We start from the raw sequence: 17708 nt of genomic DNA, 5'->3' as shown, positions 1-17708 counted from the left end.
GATATAAGTAGGGAACAGCATCTGAGGGCAGCAAGTCTTTGAGGTTCTGTGGGAAGGGAGGAACTGTTAGTGTGGGCCCTGTTAGTGTTAGTCCCTCCTTAGGAAGTCCAATCCAGTGTGAATTTGAACATCTCTCTGATTTTGAGCTCTTTCTGTATTTGCTTATTGATTAATGTTAAGTTCTAAATTCATAGATGTAAATTCTTAAACATGATTTTGTTCTCCCAAGTTGTATTTTTGGAAAAGATACGCTGTTTTTCTTGTACTTGGTGCAGAGTGAATCTTTGGTTTAAGTGTAAAATTCCCTGTGTCTATAAAAAGTATAATCACATCCATGGTGCATATCTCTGAAAAAGGAACACTCAAAGCTGTTATGATGTACATGTTGAACTTTTTTTAGCTGTCACTAACTTTAGAATCTAATATTGAAATAGAAGATGGATCATATTAGATAATGAGAAATGTGGGGAATGGTCTTTAATTCAACATTTTTCCACGTGGGTGTATGGCATAAAGGTGTATTCTCTCTAGGTGTAACTGAACTCTTTCAACTCTCTCAAAAGTTACTATAAGCTGGAGGAATTTGGCATGTTTGGAAAACAGTCAACTTAAATGAATAACCTGAAGCTCACCAGTGTCTGGAAATTTTGGAACCTATTAAAAGCCTGACATTTTTAAATCTGTGCATGAAGCATCAGAATCTTCTCCACAATATTTGATTTTTGAGGGTCTCATTCATTCCCAGTTGAAACTAGTGTGGTTTGCCATCACAGCTAAGGCAGTTTAATCGCTTCATTGCTGAAAGGGATGTCCTACTACAATTTCTGTTTTGCCAGTACAGATGCTTACCTGATCCAAATGGTGAGCTGGTTCAGGCAGCTAAATCAGCAGAAAGCAAACTGCACAAAAAGTCTTGAAATGGCTTACTGCAAGGTCAGGTGAGCACTCAATAATACCAATGAGAAGAGGACTGAATATAAGGGTAGAGGGAATACCATAGACAGCTAGCTGCTTGATTACAGCTTTGTCAGCTTTTTTCTGGTGTCTGTTGTAATTTTCATCTGAAAATGTTTTTAGGTTTGTGTTAAAATTAAGATATTCATTGCAGAAAGTGAAATCTGTGAATATTTTAACCATAGAACATGTTACCAATATATAAAAGTAGATTAAAATAAAGGAAATATATTTTTGGTTTCAGCCCAAAGCAGCCAATGTTCTTGGAGCAGTTAATAAGCCTCTTTCGTCAGCAGGCAAGCAGTCTCAATCCAAATCTTCACGAATGGAAACTGTAAGCAATGCCAGCAGCAGTTCAAATCCAAGCTCTCCAGGAAGGATCAAAGGGAGGTTGGTAGACAACAAAGGAACTTTGATACTTCAAGTATTTGTCATGGAAACCTTAAATATTTCAATAATAAAAAATGTTTTCTAAGTGAGAAGCAGAATTCTATGTTTTTAAACTAGAAGAGGGTAGATTTAGACTAGATATAAGGAAGAAATGCTTGACAATGAGGGTGGTGAACCACTGGCACAGGTTGCCCAGAGAGGTGGTAGATGCCCCATCCCTGGAAACTTTCAAGGTCAGGTTGGATGGGGCTCTGAGCAACGTGCTCTAGTTGAAGATGTCCCTGCTCATTGCAGGGGGGTAGGACGAGATGACCTTTAACGGTCCCTTCCAACCCAATCTGCTATGATTTTATGATTCTATTTTGAAGCTATAGTACCACATTGGTATACCTGAAACCGTGAATTTGGCTTTTTAACCCCAGAAATAAATTTGCATTAAAAAAAAATCCAATCACATTCAGAGTTGACTGTAGGAGGGAAGGAGAGCCTTATATGCTTGTTTTGTATTGTGGGTTTTTTTAATATATATACACACCCCCCACATATATATGTGTATACACACACGCATACATATACACACATCTGCAGTTCCTAGGAACCTTGTCACCTGCTCTAATGTTAATGCCATAGACAGTGAGGACCGGTAGGCCGTTGTGGTGATCTTGCATGACTTCCTCCTCTATAAGTTTGTCCTGCGCTTTGCTGGACTTTGAAATTCAAAAATGTTTAACTGCAGATTCCTCCTTTGATAGAGAGGAGAATATACTGTAATGCTAGAGAAGTCTTCTTCTAGTTATCTGTCTTTAAAAATTCCAACTTATTTTGTGTCAATTTTTTAGTTTATTCATCAGTTACTGTATCTTCTTGTGTTCATTTTTTAACTGAAAGTCGCATTATCAATAATATTTTTTATAGACAGTTAGCGATTGCCTTGCCCGCCCTATACATTTTCTCACATCAGTTCAAAACTGTGAGGAAATCATATGTTTGAAAATAAGACTTCTCATTTGGTACTTCTGTGACTACTTTATATATAGTATTAATTTTAAACGTTGTGCAGTGTTTTACAAGAAATACCTCTCAACTCTGTGGAAAGTCCACAGAAAGGCTTATTTCTTACACACCATGCAGGTTCACATGATGAAACACATTATTAGCTAAAGACAGGTTGTAATCTAGATCCTTCTTTATATCCAGTGAAATGAATCTGAGACCAATACTGCTGTACATCCAGTTCATTTTAAAAAAATGCTGCACTCACAGCTTAATGTGTTCTGTCATCTTCATGATCTCCCCAGTTCACCTAAGTTAAAATTATTAGAGTTTTGAGTGGAGATACCAAAGAAGAAGAAAAGTCCTGTAGAAGTGATGGTAATGATTCAGTATGCATGGTATTACCAATTCAGTCTGACTGAACAGATGCAAGCTTGCCTGTATATATTAAAACAATGTATAAAAACTGAGCTTCCAATTACATCACAGTTATTAAAGATTTTATACTTGTAGGGGTGAGAACGTCTTTATCAGTCTATGCAGTGCCCGGGCCAGGGAGTTAAGAGTTTATGTATTTGCATACCACTTTTCATTTCAGTGCATAACATCTTTCTTTTAATTAAAAAACATTTTTAAATGTTCCTTCTACCTACCCCCAGGGAAGATGAAGCAATGACTTCTGTGTATTGACTTTTGTATATGACCTTTTTTTATCTGTGGATCTTAGTGTTTTACATATGCAGGAGGTAGTATTGTCCACATTTACATATGTAGAAACTGAAATAAAAATGAAATTGCTGCCCTAAATAACAACAGAAAGATGAGCTATGAACTGGTCTCTGAAATTTAAATCCGCTGTTTTATTGCCTAAACCTCACCATAGGAAAGTAGGTTTTGGCTGTTTTTTCTGTGGGGATCTTTGATGGGGATGTGAAAGTGTATGCAAATGTATACAAACGCACCGTTCTCTTGTAACTCAGGCTCTTCTGTTTCAAAAAGCTACTTCTCTTTCCCAGAAAGAAAACTCGACTTATGTTTGACACCTTTGTACTGAAACTTAGGTGTTCTGCCTTGTGATACGTGGTGGCTGTAGTAGCCAGACTGAAAGGTTCTTTCTGCCTCATTATTCATGGTTTAGGAATAGATTTCTTCTGAAGATTGTTGTTCTCAGTATCTTTTAAGTAACTGCCCACTGTGTTATAAATGTTTCTTTATTCTAGGCTTGACAGTACTGAAATGGACCACAGTGAAAATGAAGAATTCACACTGGCTTCGCCCTTACCAGGGAAGAAAACTGACAAAAGGGACGACTCTGATCTTGTAAGGGTGAGCTGTTTGGTTGCATGGCAGGTGTTTCATTTTAAGTCACCAGGATTTTAAAATAAAAATTAATGTGGTTGTACTTGATATCATTCAAGAAAATATGCTGAAATATGAATCTGAGTTCATGTTGTAAACTACTGGAAAATGTGTTAAGAGTTGGATATGAGAATGCAATGAAAAAAAGGCTCAATTTGTCTGTACATTATATGCATACTTACCTTTGCATCATACTGGCAACTCCTGTAAGCTTTCAAGATTGCCAGTTATGATTTGCAGGATATTGACAATATTGACAGGGTAGATTCTGCTAGAGCTAGGTTGATGAGAGTTAGTCCACAATTTGTCTCATTCTCAGGATTCATTGATGCAACATTTGGGGCATTCTTCAAGTTGATAGCTTCCTTGGACTTCTGTTCCACACTATACAGTAGAAATTTTATTTTATGTTTCTTGATGTTTAATTGAAGTATAGCTTTGGAACAATAAATTGGATTAATTTAAGAATGATCAGCTAATCTGGAGTTTTGGGGAAGCAGTTTAATCTGAAATTTCAGATTGCCTTCTAAGGTTGTAAAAGTCTGTATACTATATGGTTTCTTTCTCACAGCTATCAAAGTGATAATATCTCATTTCAGTGTTGATGCATTATAATTTTCACCTTTTTTTGTATTGTCCCATTGCTGGTTCTAAGGCATGTTGTCCTTTTCCAGCCAGCTGTGTTTTCCTTTCAACACCTGTAAGAAATAGCAACTGTTTGTTCTCTGGTGATCTAGAATACCAAGCGGGGATAATGATTTGACACTGAAGTTCAAGGAAGAGTTATCTGAATAGCCATATGGATTCCGTTTTCTTGCATGCAACTTGTACTGCAGTGAAGGAAAATGCTTGGTTCTGAGTGCCAGGTATCACAAGCAGCAGCTGCAGCATGATTTTAAAGCTCTCTGTTCATAATATGGTCTTCAACAGGCTTTTGGGGTAGAGTGAGCTAGCTAACTGACACACATAGACCAATACAATCCTATAGGATGTAAAATAGTCTTAATGATTAACAAGCAAATTGCCTGTGCTGTTAGAGAAACGAACTGTCCTGTGAGAACATTGAACCCCAAGGGGTGGCAGAATGGTGTCATTGCTGTGCTCTTTTACAGTGTCAGGATCATTCAGGAGAAATTACATGTCTCTGTCTCAAGGATTTTAGTGAATGACCACTAACCAAGCCTGTCAGTGTTGAAGAGGCATTTGGAAAATGCCCTTAACATGCTTTAACTTTGGTCAGCCCTGAAGTAGTCAGGCAGTTGGACTAGATGATCATTGTAGGTCCCTTCCAACGGAAAATATTCCACCCCTCTTCCACCTCAACCAAGGCATTTGAGAGTGTTAGGCCTTTGAAAGTGGTAGCCTTGTGCTTACTAATTCTTACTGATGGATTTATGTATTTCTGTAGCTCAGTAATGCTAATGGCTCCTAATGAGGGTATCAAAACTGGTTTGGACTCTAACTCAGATGTAGTGCTTTAATACATTAATGAAATTATATACAGGCTAAATATTGTCTCAAGCAGTATTTACACCTGTATAATAATACAGGAAAATAAACCACTAAAGGAAATTATAATTGTATTGTAATTCTAAGAGCAGTTCAAATAATAAGAATTTCACATACCGCTAGTAAATTTTGATTCTTTGTGGCTTAATAACAGTTGGCAGTCTGTAGTATTTTTGTAGTATTTGGGATATGCATGAAAAAGTAATAATAGAAACAAGATCAGATTTGTTACAACTGGATTTTCTAGAATGCATTAAAGATGTCCTATATCTGACATCACTGCTGCTTTATTTTTTTGACTGTCTCTGACATTTCTCTGTTCTCCCAGTGGCAGTCAGTCTGCATTTTTCTAGGTTGCTTGGGACATAAGCTACTGACAGTAAAAATGTCCTGAATTTTTCCTTGTCTTGAAGTGCAAATAACCATCTTGCGCTGTGATATCTTGTGGGAAAAACAAACTGCCTTATAATAAAACCAGAAGAATCAGGAGTCTCTTGCCAAAAAAACCTAAACCTGTCTTGCTGATGCTTCCTGTATTGATATGTCCCTTTAGTTGTAAAACTTGAAAACTCTGAAAGTCCAAACAGATGCTTGCATGCAATTCCTGTTTAGAAGCATTAGGTTGAATTGGTAACTGACAAAGTGAAGTGATAAAGCAAATACAGTTTAGTATTTCAAGTACTTTTGAGGGAATTTGCATTTCACTTCGAATATGTGGGCAAGTTGCTTAAGGTATTGATTCAGAACTCATTTTGGGGTTTTTTGGAGCTGAGCAGCAGATTATAGTAAGCATTAACTGAGAAGCAGAATTGTAATCAGGGACCGGTAAGTCCATGTTTTAAAGATGTCACTATTCAGGATATTGGTCCAGGTTACATCATAGAGTAACATGTTCATTCTAAGGTTGTGGGATACTGTTTAACCTGAAGGATAAACTTTACTTTGAAACTTGGCTACAACTACTTATGTGGTAAAAGCAGCTGCAATAATAGATGTTCATAACCACTGCAAAAGCTAACAGAACAGGGAATAACGAGGATGTCACTGATCTAGATCAATGGTTTTGTCACTGAAATCATGAACTGGCAGGAGATGTCATTGTTGTTAAAACATTTTTTTCTTACTTCCTTCTAGCGTGATTCTTTGTCCATCAATTTCTTTTCCTTTTTTTTTTCCCCTCATACCTTTTCTAGTTTTTCTTTCTGCATTTTCTTGACCAGAGTTTATGGCTAAAGTGGAGACATGTATTTGTAAGCTGACTTCTATTTCAAGTCACAAGGGAGATGTGAAGGAAGAAAATCCCACATACAATCTGGTTTTAAGTGGCATAATTGTAATTACGTAGATTAAATTGCAATGAGGCAAATAATAATAAATTAGTGTTTATATATGTTGAAATACAGTAACATTAGTTTGAAATAACCGTTGGTATGAAACTGTGAAATACTGTAAATATTTGAACTTCTGGACCATTTCATGGTCCAAAATGAAATAGTCATGGTCTCCATGAAATGGTAGGTGGGCAAACTTTTTTCATCCAGGGGTAAGGGTTGGTTGGGGCAATCCTTCTGGCCCTAATAGCTGCTTGTTGAAGTCTTTGCACTCTTTTACGGCACTTTACTGTGCACTTTAGAGAACTAGAGCATGGCGAGGTAAAGAATCAGAACCATTTGGGTTGGAAAAGACCTTTAAGATCATCGAGTCCAACTGTTAACCTAGCACTGCCAAGTCCACCACTAAACTGTGTCCGTAAGCACCACATCTACACTTCCCTGGGCAGCCTGTTCCAATGCTTGACAACCCTTTCAGTAAAGAATTTTTCCCTAATACGCAACCTAAACCTCCTTTGGCACAACTTGAGGCCATTTCCTCTTGTCCTATCTCTTGGTACTTGGGAAAAGAGACCGACACCCACCTTGCTACAACCTCCTTTCAGGTAGTTGTACAGAGCAGTAAGGTCTCCCATGAACTTCCTTTTTTCCAGGCAAAACAACCCCAGTTCCCTGAGCTGGTCCTCATAAGACTTGTTCTCCAGACCCCTCACCAGCTTCGTTGCCCTTCTCTGGACATGCTCCAGAAACTCCATGTCTGTCTTGTAGTGAGCGGCCCAAAACTGAACACAGTATTTGAGGTGCAGCCTTACCAGTGCTGAGTACAGGGACATGATCACTTTACTTTGCAAGGTCCTGCACCTGGGTTGGGGCAGTCCCCAGTATCAGTACAGACCGGGGAATAAGGGATTGAAAGCAGCCCTGCCGAGAAGGACTTGGAGGTACTGGTGGATGAAGAACTGGACAGGAGCCAGCAGTGTGTGCTTACAGCCCAGAAATCCAGTTGTATCCTGGGCTGCATCAAAGAAGTGTGGCCAGCAGGTTGAGGGAGGTGATTCTGCACCTCTGCTCTGCTGAGACCCCACCTGGAGCACCCTACTGCATCCAGCTGTGGAGCCCTCAGCACAGGAAAGACATGGACCTGTTGGAGCGGGTCTAGAGGAGGGCCACAGAAATGATCTGAGGGATGGAACACCTCTCCTGTGAGGACAGGCTGAGAGAGTTGGGTTGTTCAGCCTGGAGAAGAGCAGGCCCTGGGGAGACCTTCTTGCAGCCTTCCAGTACTCAAAGGGGGCTTGTAAGAAAGATGGGGACAGACTTTTTGCAGGACCTGTTGCCATAGGACAAGGGGTAATGGTTTTAAACTAAAAGAGGGTAGACTTAGACTATATAGAAGGAAGAAATCTTTCACAATGAGGGTGGTGAGCCACTGGCACAGGTTGCCCAGAGAGGTGGTAGATGCCCCATCCCTGGAAACTTTCAAGATCAGGTTGGAGGTGGCTCTGAGCAACCTTCTCTAGTTGAAGATGTCCCTGCTTACTGCAGGGGGGTTGGACTAGATGACCTTTAAAGGTCCCTTCAAACCCAAACTATTCTATGGTTCTTTAAAGGGTTGGATGTGGTTTTTTTGCTGCACAGAGCAAATTTTGAGTCTTAGTGCAGCTCTGATAGCAGTGTTTTGACAGCTACCACTAATTCCTGTGCTTCTGTTCTTCAGTGATAAATTCAGGTTGCCCAGAGTCTCTGTATTAGTCCCTTGCCACTGCCAGCATGGAAGCCAGTCATAAGCACCCTGCAGCTCACAACAGAGCTGAAGCCACAAGCTGACAATTCCCATACTCTGATCTTTATTTTTTCCTATTGATAAAAATACAGTTATGGATGTTCTAGCCAATTGTGTTTGCCGCAGCTGAGGATACAAATGAGGAAGACCTTACACACTTCAGTGTTTTAACTGTTCACCTTTGAAATATTTTTTCTGTCTTGTCTGGTGTTTTATATGTATGTGTTTATACTTTTGCAAAGGATTTTGAATTGCATATGGCAGACAATCTGTGTAACTTGAAGACTCTTTATCTTGTTGAGGGAGAGTTTCTGTAGCTTTTGCGTATGTGACAGTTTAATATGGCAGTTCAATTTTTTAATTTGAAGATTTTTATTTTTTTTAATTTAATTTGAAAATTTACCTTTTCAGTCAGAGATGGAGAAGCCTAGAGGAAGGAAGAAAGCAGCTATCACAGATTCAGAAGAGAAACTAAGCATAGATGATCTGAATAAACTGGGTCAAGAGCAAAAACTTAGAGGTAGTCAGCGAGGAAGGAAGAGACCTGCAGTTGTTTCCGAATCTGATGAAACACAATGGCAAGAGGAAAAAAGGCTAAAAGAAGATGTAATAGAAAGTGAGGATGAACAGAACAGTCCACCAAAGAAAGGGAGAAGAGGACGTCCTCCCAAAGCAAATAATGGGGGAACACCAAAGGAAGAACCAGTAGCAAAGTCATCAAAACGGAGCAAAAAAAAACAAACGCCAGCAGCTGCAGCAGAAGAGGAGGAGGAGGAGGAAGAACGGCAAACTGAAAACATTGAACAAAAACCAAAAGGCAGGCAAAATAGGACACAGAAAAGAACACAGCAAAGGTAAGTCCATCTTCTTCTAGCTGCATCTTTTTTATCCTTGGACATTAGTTATAATTTGATACTTTGCAATTTGGGTCTTCCTCAAAACAGAGCAGAACCATCTGAAACTAGTACAGTTGAATCAGCACAGTCTACGCCACAGAAAGGACGAGGAAGGCCATCAAAAACACCACCATCACAGCAAAAAAAAGTGTAAGTGGTGAATATTTTCTAAATTTGTGTTTAGTGAAAATTAAAAATATGCGCCTCTGCCCCCAAACAATCATCTACTGAAAATATTTCAGAATACTTAAATTGACAGTTAAGAAAACAAATTGTCATTGTTATTTCTAAAATGTTCTCCCTAGCTGCTTCTCCTAGAGCATCTCAAACCAGAGCAAGAGGCTACGAGTAAGTTTTTAATGTGCTCAGGTAGCATATATGTAGCTTTGCTCTTCTAGGAGAAAAGTCAATAAAGCACATGAGGGCCTTGAAGACAGGGCTTTATTACGACTTCAAGGCGTGAAAAGTGCTCCCGTTTTTTTTTGCAGAGGGAGGAAGAATCAAATTGTTACTGTGGTGAAACAGTATTGTGGAGAATAAGTTTATTCTGTTTCTTCTTAAATGAATGTTCACTTACTTTCCAATTTGTGGCCTTCTTATTATCCACTTGAATCATTTCAAATGAATAAAATGTGCTACAATCTATGAAGGATAGTAGCTCTTGAAAATTCTGAGGTGTAGTACGCTCCAAAATGAAGGTAAATTCTGTGGCTATCTTCATTTTCTTGTGCCTACTGTAGGAAACTATGGGTATCTCTACCTTTTCTCTACATATATATGCAATATATGTAAAGCAAAAGTGTACAAGTAGACGGGACTTACTGGCCCGCTGGTGGTTGTTTTGGGTTTTTTCCATACCAGAGATCTTTGCTTGAAGAAGCGTGTACCCTCTAATTCAAATTCTAGTTTCACATTGGGTCGTGTGTTCTGGCATTTTCCACACACAATATCCCAACCTTTACAGTGTTCTGTTTCCCCACCTCAGGTCAGACCTCTCCTGCTGCTTTACTCTGTAACCACCTAACACTGTCTTAGTTACTACAGAAGTCGCTGCTACTGCCATGTAGAGAAGACATGCCAACAAGTTCTTGTTGGGTGATGTGTTATGCGGCATTTGTCAAAGATGCCCTTTAGTAAATACTTAAGTAGCTTCTGATTAATTTCTTGGTGAAATCGGTGAACTCAGTGTGGTTCTTTACTGCATTTTAAACAGAAAGTAAACTGTATCAGTACACATGATTAACAGGCAGAGCTCTTGTTCATTTTGTACATACATTGTTCCTGGCATGAGGAGCCCAAGTAAGTTGGTTCAGGGTTCACAGTTGTTGGGTCTATTCCAGATTTCATCCAAAAAAATATTATGTGTATTTTTTATTGTTTGTGATCAGACCACCTGAATTTTGACTGTCCTTTTTATAAATCTGCAAGAAAAAGGTAAGACTGTGGTAATTCCTCAGTCTTCAAAGTGGATTGTAGTCCACTTTCTCCCTTTTCTACATACATATCTATAGCAGTTTTAACTGAAGGGAGTTGATAGAGCAGCACTGTGTATCACAAGATAGAATATATTTAATCCAAATGCTTAAAACTTTGTGATCTCCTTGGGGATGGATTTGGCATAAGAATTTGTGGTTTTACCTACAAGGTGATGGTGTATAACCTATTTCTGATAGCGGATTTGGTTACCAAGTAGAGCATGTGAACTGGCTCATTTTTGTAATGTGTGAAAGGATGAACCTAGCTTGTGACTAATTCTTATGCTTTTTTTTCCAATTGTGTTGCTTCTATCAGCCATGGAAGGCTTGAGCTGGGCTAATTTGTATTGTTTCTCAAAAGATGTCATGTTGGTTGGTGCTGAAAGCCACACTATAGTATAATTATAGCATGTACTTGTATGTAATATTAAATTATATATATATAATAAACAATGGTATATAATTATAATATGCAATTCAGAGATTTTATTTTGTACAGATTTTAGTGTGGTTCTCAGGACTGAAAATTCCTGCCACATGTGTGGTGTGATGCTCTCAGAGCATCTTTTGGATCTATATGCCCCCACTGGGGTTGAAGTGTGTTTGTTGTTTGCCTGGAACAGTTTCTGGTTTACTTTTAATCCATAAAGTCACCTAATTTGGGTGCACCAAGACAACTTCATGAATCAAACCAAACTGCAGTAAGCAGGATGATTCAGTGATTTGATTCTGACCTGTGCTAATGACCCAAACCAAAATGGTAATGTGAGTGCAGCTGTGTAGTTTTAGATGCGTATCTAGTTGGCTTTTTTTTTAAGGTGTGCTGAGGAAGAGTTCTCATTTTAAGCATTTTAAGCAAATGGGTGCTTTTTGCTTGTGGTTCAGCTCCCATGACTAACAAGGGCAATTTAAGATATTGTTGACTGATTGTTCTTGATTATCCTGATTAAGGTATTGTTATTCTGCTTATCCCTAACTCTTAGCATGAGCTAGCTTGGAAGACTTGCAGTTAAGTTTGTTATAGTGTTAATTTAATAAAAAGCAATATGGGTTCTTCTAAGTCTGAAAATACAGATGCAGTTATTCAAATTTTGTTGTATATAAACTGTGGAAGTAGAATGCATCTATCAGTGGAATTGAATAGAAGGGGAAAAAAAAAAAACCCCAAGTATTCAGTCACTGGCTGTTTGGCTTTTCCTTTTCATTGGTTACTGTTGTGTCGACCTTCTTTGGCCTGTATTCTGGCACTGAAGAGAAAAAAATCTGTCTTGTCTGTAGATGCAAAAATTGTTCAATTTTGTACTCCTAGCCCTCTCTTCTGGCAGAATTTGGTTTTCAAATGCTCTTGTCCGCCCTCCTAGTTCCAGTTCTATTCCGTGTATGGATGAACTAGATAGGTATATAAGGTAGAAGTGTTACATAACATGACATTTTAAGGCTGCTGTTCTTGTAAAGTAGAATGTTTGCTCTCATATGATTTATACATGTCCAGATCCATATACTGTGAAACTGATCTTTATTTTTCTTCTGATTATAGCCGTGCAGGACGTTCCAAGCAAGCAGCCAGCAAAGAGAATGAATCTAGTGAAGAGATGGATGTATTTCAGAGTAGTTCACCTGTCAGTGATGACATTCCCCAGGAAGAAGTAATGGAAGAAGAGGAAGTTTCCACAATAAATGTAAGAGAAATGCCTGAGATTTTCTTTGTGAGTCTTGGTGGTGTCCTCTGTGTATTGATGTTCAGAGAATAACTTCTGTTCTTAGAACTTAACCTTCCTCCTTTAAAATGAATGAGGTTATTCTCAACTGCCAGCATTGTGTAGTGGCGCTGTGCTGTAGTTTCCCAGAGAAGCTGCATTTCTTAGAAAATGTCAATTTTTGTCAAGCATCCTAAATTTTCTCTTCTATATAGCTTTTGTTGTCTGTCTGCCTGAGTTTTGTAGTACTTCATGGGATTATGAAAGTATTCACGGGGATTAGCTCTTCCAGGTAACTCATGCCCATTCTTCTCATCTAGATTATAAAGAAGCATTACTATTATACAAAACAGGAACACAAAAAGAATAGTACTGCAAACTGTATGGCATCTTGGAGCAGAGTGCTAAACCAATTTCTTCCTCTTACCAGCATATGCAAATACGTTAAAATAAGTTTGTTTTTATATTTATTTCATATAAATATGTTAGTAAAGTTAGTAGTAATACTAAAAATGTAGATGTGAATGCCTTCATGCTTTTGAACACATTTTTGGAGCATCTGAGTGTATGAAAACTCTGAAAAAGGAAACTAGATTATATTTGAATACTTGAAGGACGCAGGCTCAGTAACATCAAACAAAGTTACGTCCTGGTCATTGACTGAGACTTGTACCTGTGATAAAATGAGTAATGAATAACACTGTATACAGTTACTGAAACATTATTGCAAGAGTAAGCATTTTTTCCATTATAAAATATTTTTATTCTTGAATTTTGCAAAACTTTTCTGTAAAAATATTTAAAATACTTTTTCCCCAAACAGGTCCGTCGTAGAACTTCCAAAAGGGAAAGGCGATGATTGAGCATGTAGTTATCAGCCTTCCAGGTGAAAGCTTTGAAGAATGCTTTTAATATAAAGCTTGAGACTGAATGAAGCTGTTAGTGCACAAATGGGGTTGCTGAGAAAAAGACAAAACTTGTTTTACTGCCCCTGCATTTGCAGTCCCTAGGTCACAAGCTTTAGCCACACACATGTTGATATCATTAACTGTGGATTTTTGTGAAGTGTAATGTGCGCTGGCTTTGTAGACATATGAACTAAAGAAGAAAGCAACTGTAAATAGTTCTTTTTTTAATGTTTCTGACTTCTAAAGTGCTTGTATAGCTTTTATCTGCGGCTTTAAACTGACAGTACCCCACTGTTTATTGGATCTATTGATTGAAAAAAAAACGAAAGAACAGAGTTTGTTGAAAATTGATCTCAAGCAATATCTGTCAGTGTTCGTATTTGTACTCTTGTTGACATTTAACTGTGAAAAAAAAAAAATCAGTTGAACAAATAGTGCCACTTTCTTTTGCCACTGTTTGTTGAGAAGAAGACAACAAGAAAAACGGTCTTTTTCCTTCGTGAATCTAACCTAGTGTTTACCTTTAGGCACCTACCTATCATCAGAAGTGCTAAATTACTTTCTTTTACAGTTGAAAAGTGTTGGATAGAATAATGCAAGGGATGCAAATTGTGAAAGAAGTGGTTTGACTTGTTTTACACCTCAGTATTGATGCCAGACTTTTCTGGACTTCTAGTGGCATTGAAAATTCAAAAAGGATTTAAAATATTTTAATTTTAAAAGTGTGTTATTAAATAATGTACTGAATACCTTACCCATTTTATCTTGCCCTATCAGTTTTTATTAATCTACTGTATCAATAAAATTCTGTAACTGAGTTTTTAATAGTCTAGTATGTTAATGTGTATAGATATTTCCTTCTGAACATGACGTTCACAAAGACAAATTATTACTACATTATAATATGAAATCTGATATATAAACATTAGTGAAAATACGTTCTTATTGCAATGTAAAGTTAATCACAAAGAAAAATTTTATTGATGCAGTGTGTCTTTATAAACCTGTTCTTGAGAGCCAAGTGTTTTGTATTTTATAGTGAAGTTGCATGTTTATGAAAAATGTGCTGAAAATGGGATGTAATGTTTTTTGGAAACTCGTATCTAGCAGTAGTATATGGTAGGTTGCCTCATGAGAGAACCTTTTATTGAGAGTTTATTGTACCTTTCGGTTTTGTTTTTGGTTTTTGAGCCTCTTTTTTTGGTATGAAGAGCTAAGTTTTTGTTGAATAACCAGCTGTTGATTATTGCAGTCAAGGTATTCAAGATTTGAATGAAGCTCCATTTTTATTTTGTGCCGCCAGAGAGAGGTTGGTTTTTTTGTTTCTCTTTTTTAGGTATAATCTGCAGAAAAATAGAAACAAAACAGTTAAAGCAGTATCCTGTATGCATTTTTACAGTTTACAAACTGTCTTTGAACCAAAATGTATAGGTTACTACACTATGCTTAGCCAAGCACATATTATAATTTCAGGTGCTGTTTTCCTTCTGGTTCCCTACAGTTGACAACATGTGAAAAAATCAATCTCTAACTTAGGAAAAATTTCTCTCATTGAATAATGGAGCATTTTCACATAATCCATCAATAAATAAATTATAATTTCAAGGTGGCCTGTAAAGATTAGAGGAAAGGATAATACTAAAACATTGATTTAGTGATTTCCAAAGTATAAGATCACTAGTAAAGAAATCTTTAGAATTTTTTCATTATCCATTTTTTTGTTACCAATGGAAAAAGGTATTATAAACAATTAGATTATTCTGCCTCAGCTTAACATCCTCCTTGCCCCCCTCCAGTATTCAGCTTTTTAATATTTATACCTATAGAAATGAGGGAAATGCTGCCTAAAAAGGCAATTATGGTTAATTTGAATTGACTTCGAAATAGTTGGCACAGCGGAACTGGCTTGCTTATGCTTCAGCAGGGCAAATGCAAGTTGTTGGGGGGGGGTTCTGTGGTATGAAATGATTGAAAGCTAGCTTTATATTTTCCTTTTTGACAGAATTGCACTGAAAACATTTGTGGAAGATGTACCTTTTAAGTCCATTTTATACAAAAATATGAAAAATTGATGCTGAAACTGCTGCAGACTCCTGAGGCTTTATGTGCATAAACATGGTTAGGTTAAACTTCATTGAATATTGATGCACATTACTGATCATAATGTTTAATGTAAATTTAAGCTATAGTTTTGCAATTTAAATGTTGATTTCTTGAGTTATAATGTGTAATTCATTATTTCTTGAGAAATAGGCACAGCAAATATTTCATTCTTATATTCAAACCTCTTCTAAGTTCATTCTCATCTCATATAAAGAAAATGAATATTTTATGTACTAACATTTTGAGATCTGCGTACAGTAGCTACAGTAGAGTATAATTATGTATAAAAGATAAATTGCTAACATTCAGTTAGCATGCTCTTCTGCAATGATAATGTTAAGTTTATAAAAATGTACTGTATTACATTAAAAGATCAAATTGAACTCACTGTAACAAGTTCCAGTATGAAATTTTTATGAGATTACCGAAGTATCTTGCTGTACTTTGCAGCAAATTAAGCTTATTTGTGTTACATTTCCTTTTCTTGCTGCAGTGCAACAGGAAACTTTCAGTGATCTGTAGTCCATAATGCAAAATGCAAACAGCGATTGTAATCTTGGTACTAGTGTTTAAGAATAATTCACTCTGATTCCAGAAGCATGGGATTTTTTTACTTGTCACCAACTGAGATAATTAATATTTAGGGCTAGCTAATCCACTAACAGGAAGGAAACATGAAATTGCTTGAAAGTTCTAGTGTGAATATACCTCTTCCCCCTAGGATAATCTAGAATCCTGAATTAACTCTACTTGACTCTGCCAATTGACTTTATTTTCTAGAAAAATTGAACTCTTTCAAGTATTTTGACATTTGCTGTTTTGACATTTTGATCTATGTGAACAAAAAGTTAAAATTTACAAAAAAGCAGTCACATTAAAGACATTTCCACTGAAAATGTCTTTGCTCAATTTGTGAGTAACTTGCAAAAAACCTTAGACTTGAAGTTTAAATTCTTCATTCTGGCGTAGCCTTTGTCATCTGATATTCTAAAAAAAAAAAAAAAAAAAAGAAACAACCCAGCAAAATTCAGTGGTGTGTGTGTGCAGTTTTCTGGATGATTTTTTTTTTTTTGTATGTGTAGGTTTTGACAGATTATCAAAGTCTGCTTTTGTGAACGCACACAATAGGTTTTTGATCCTGCAAGTTTACATCCCTGTGGGGTTAGTTCTTAAATGCATTCATCCCATGCAAATACAAGTACAAAACAAAGTACATTGTTCTGTTTGAATATTCTAACACTTGTGCACACGAAAAGAGCCTACATGTATCTTAAAACATGTATATCCCAGACATAAAAAATTCTGAGTTTGTGGAAGGAAATTTTTTTAAAACTTGTCTGTGTTTTAAATATATATGTATAGGTATTGTAGAGATTGATACATCTCTACCTCATCAAGGTAGGTGCAGTACGTATTTTACAAAGAATTTTTTAAAGAAAGACATTCAGATATACCACTGTGTGTGTTCAAGGCAGTGTGTCTATAAACACATGATTAAGATGAGTTCTAGATGGCCATCTCAGTAGTCTGATGGCTCTGTGAGGACCAAAATGATAAAATTCACCTGACCAAGACCCTCTGTCCAGTCATCCCTCAGGAGGAGTAGAAGAACCTGAGTACATTCTTGTTTCCTGTTATGCTCACCGATTGCCATTCTAGTCTTTGCATCTTTGTTGGATGCTGAGTTTACAAAAAATGTTTGCTAATTTAGGTGCAGTTTACGAATGCTGACAGAAGTGACTTATATTCCACAGACGTAAGTAGACTTCCTGCTGTGTCAGTAGGTTTGTCCAACATACTCAAGACACCTGCTTCACTTCACCCAGTACAGCCGCTGGTATTTTGTTGCTAGTGGAAAAGTAAAAAGCTGAATGTTGGCAACTGGGATAGAAATACAGAAAAACCCCCACCCAATTTGCTTTATAAATTTCTTCAAATCCTGCTGTCTGAAAGATCTGACCTCTGTGCAGAGTTCAACAAGTGCCATGGTATTTGTACAGGCAGGATAAACATCGTACCATACAGTGTGTGTATGCAGTGATGAAAAGGTTTCACACTTGCATTTTTTTCAGTGCCTCACTAGAGTCATGGTGGGTTTTTTAGTAGTACTTTCATTTCTGTAATAACGATGTATATTGTATATTCTTTCAAGATGGCAGCATCATATCATACCTGCATAAGGAAGAAAGTCTCTCATTTGCAGGGGTAGAATCTGTATTTCAGTATGTCAGTAATCATGTGATAAGTTGAAATGAGTTTTAACATGAAGTTGCTTTGGAGGATGGATAACATCGTATAAGGTGGTTTATT

At 37.1% G+C, this 17708-nt stretch overlaps 1 protein-coding gene across 2 annotated transcripts in view; it reads left to right on the top strand.

The window, feature by feature from the left end:
• Nucleotides 1-13246, top strand: part of PDS5B (PDS5 cohesin associated factor B) — a gene marked incomplete at both ends in the record, with an annotated part of 92667 nt that extends 79421 nt beyond the window's left edge. The window contains 6 exons of one of the 2 annotated variants that reach the window (XM_082013903.1): nt 1199-1344; nt 3558-3657; nt 8731-9173; nt 9264-9365; nt 12228-12369; nt 13211-13246. In XM_082013903.1, the coding sequence (XP_081870029.1) occupies nt 1199-1344; nt 3558-3657; nt 8731-9173; nt 9264-9365; nt 12228-12369; nt 13211-13246 (969 nt within the window). Of the gene's footprint in view, nt 1-1198; nt 1345-3557; nt 3664-8730; nt 9174-9263; nt 9366-12227; nt 12370-13210 lie in introns of both variants that reach the window. The other variant, XM_082013902.1, reaches the window with a different exon arrangement.
• Between the last annotated feature and the right edge of the window lie 4462 nt (nt 13247-17708).

Source organism: Phaethon aethereus, assembly GCF_964289735.1.
Source record: "Phaethon aethereus genome assembly, chromosome: 1".
Classification (NCBI taxonomy): domain Eukaryota; kingdom Metazoa; phylum Chordata; class Aves; order Phaethontiformes; family Phaethontidae; genus Phaethon; species Phaethon aethereus.
This window is presented reverse-complemented; position numbering and strand designations above follow the sequence as displayed.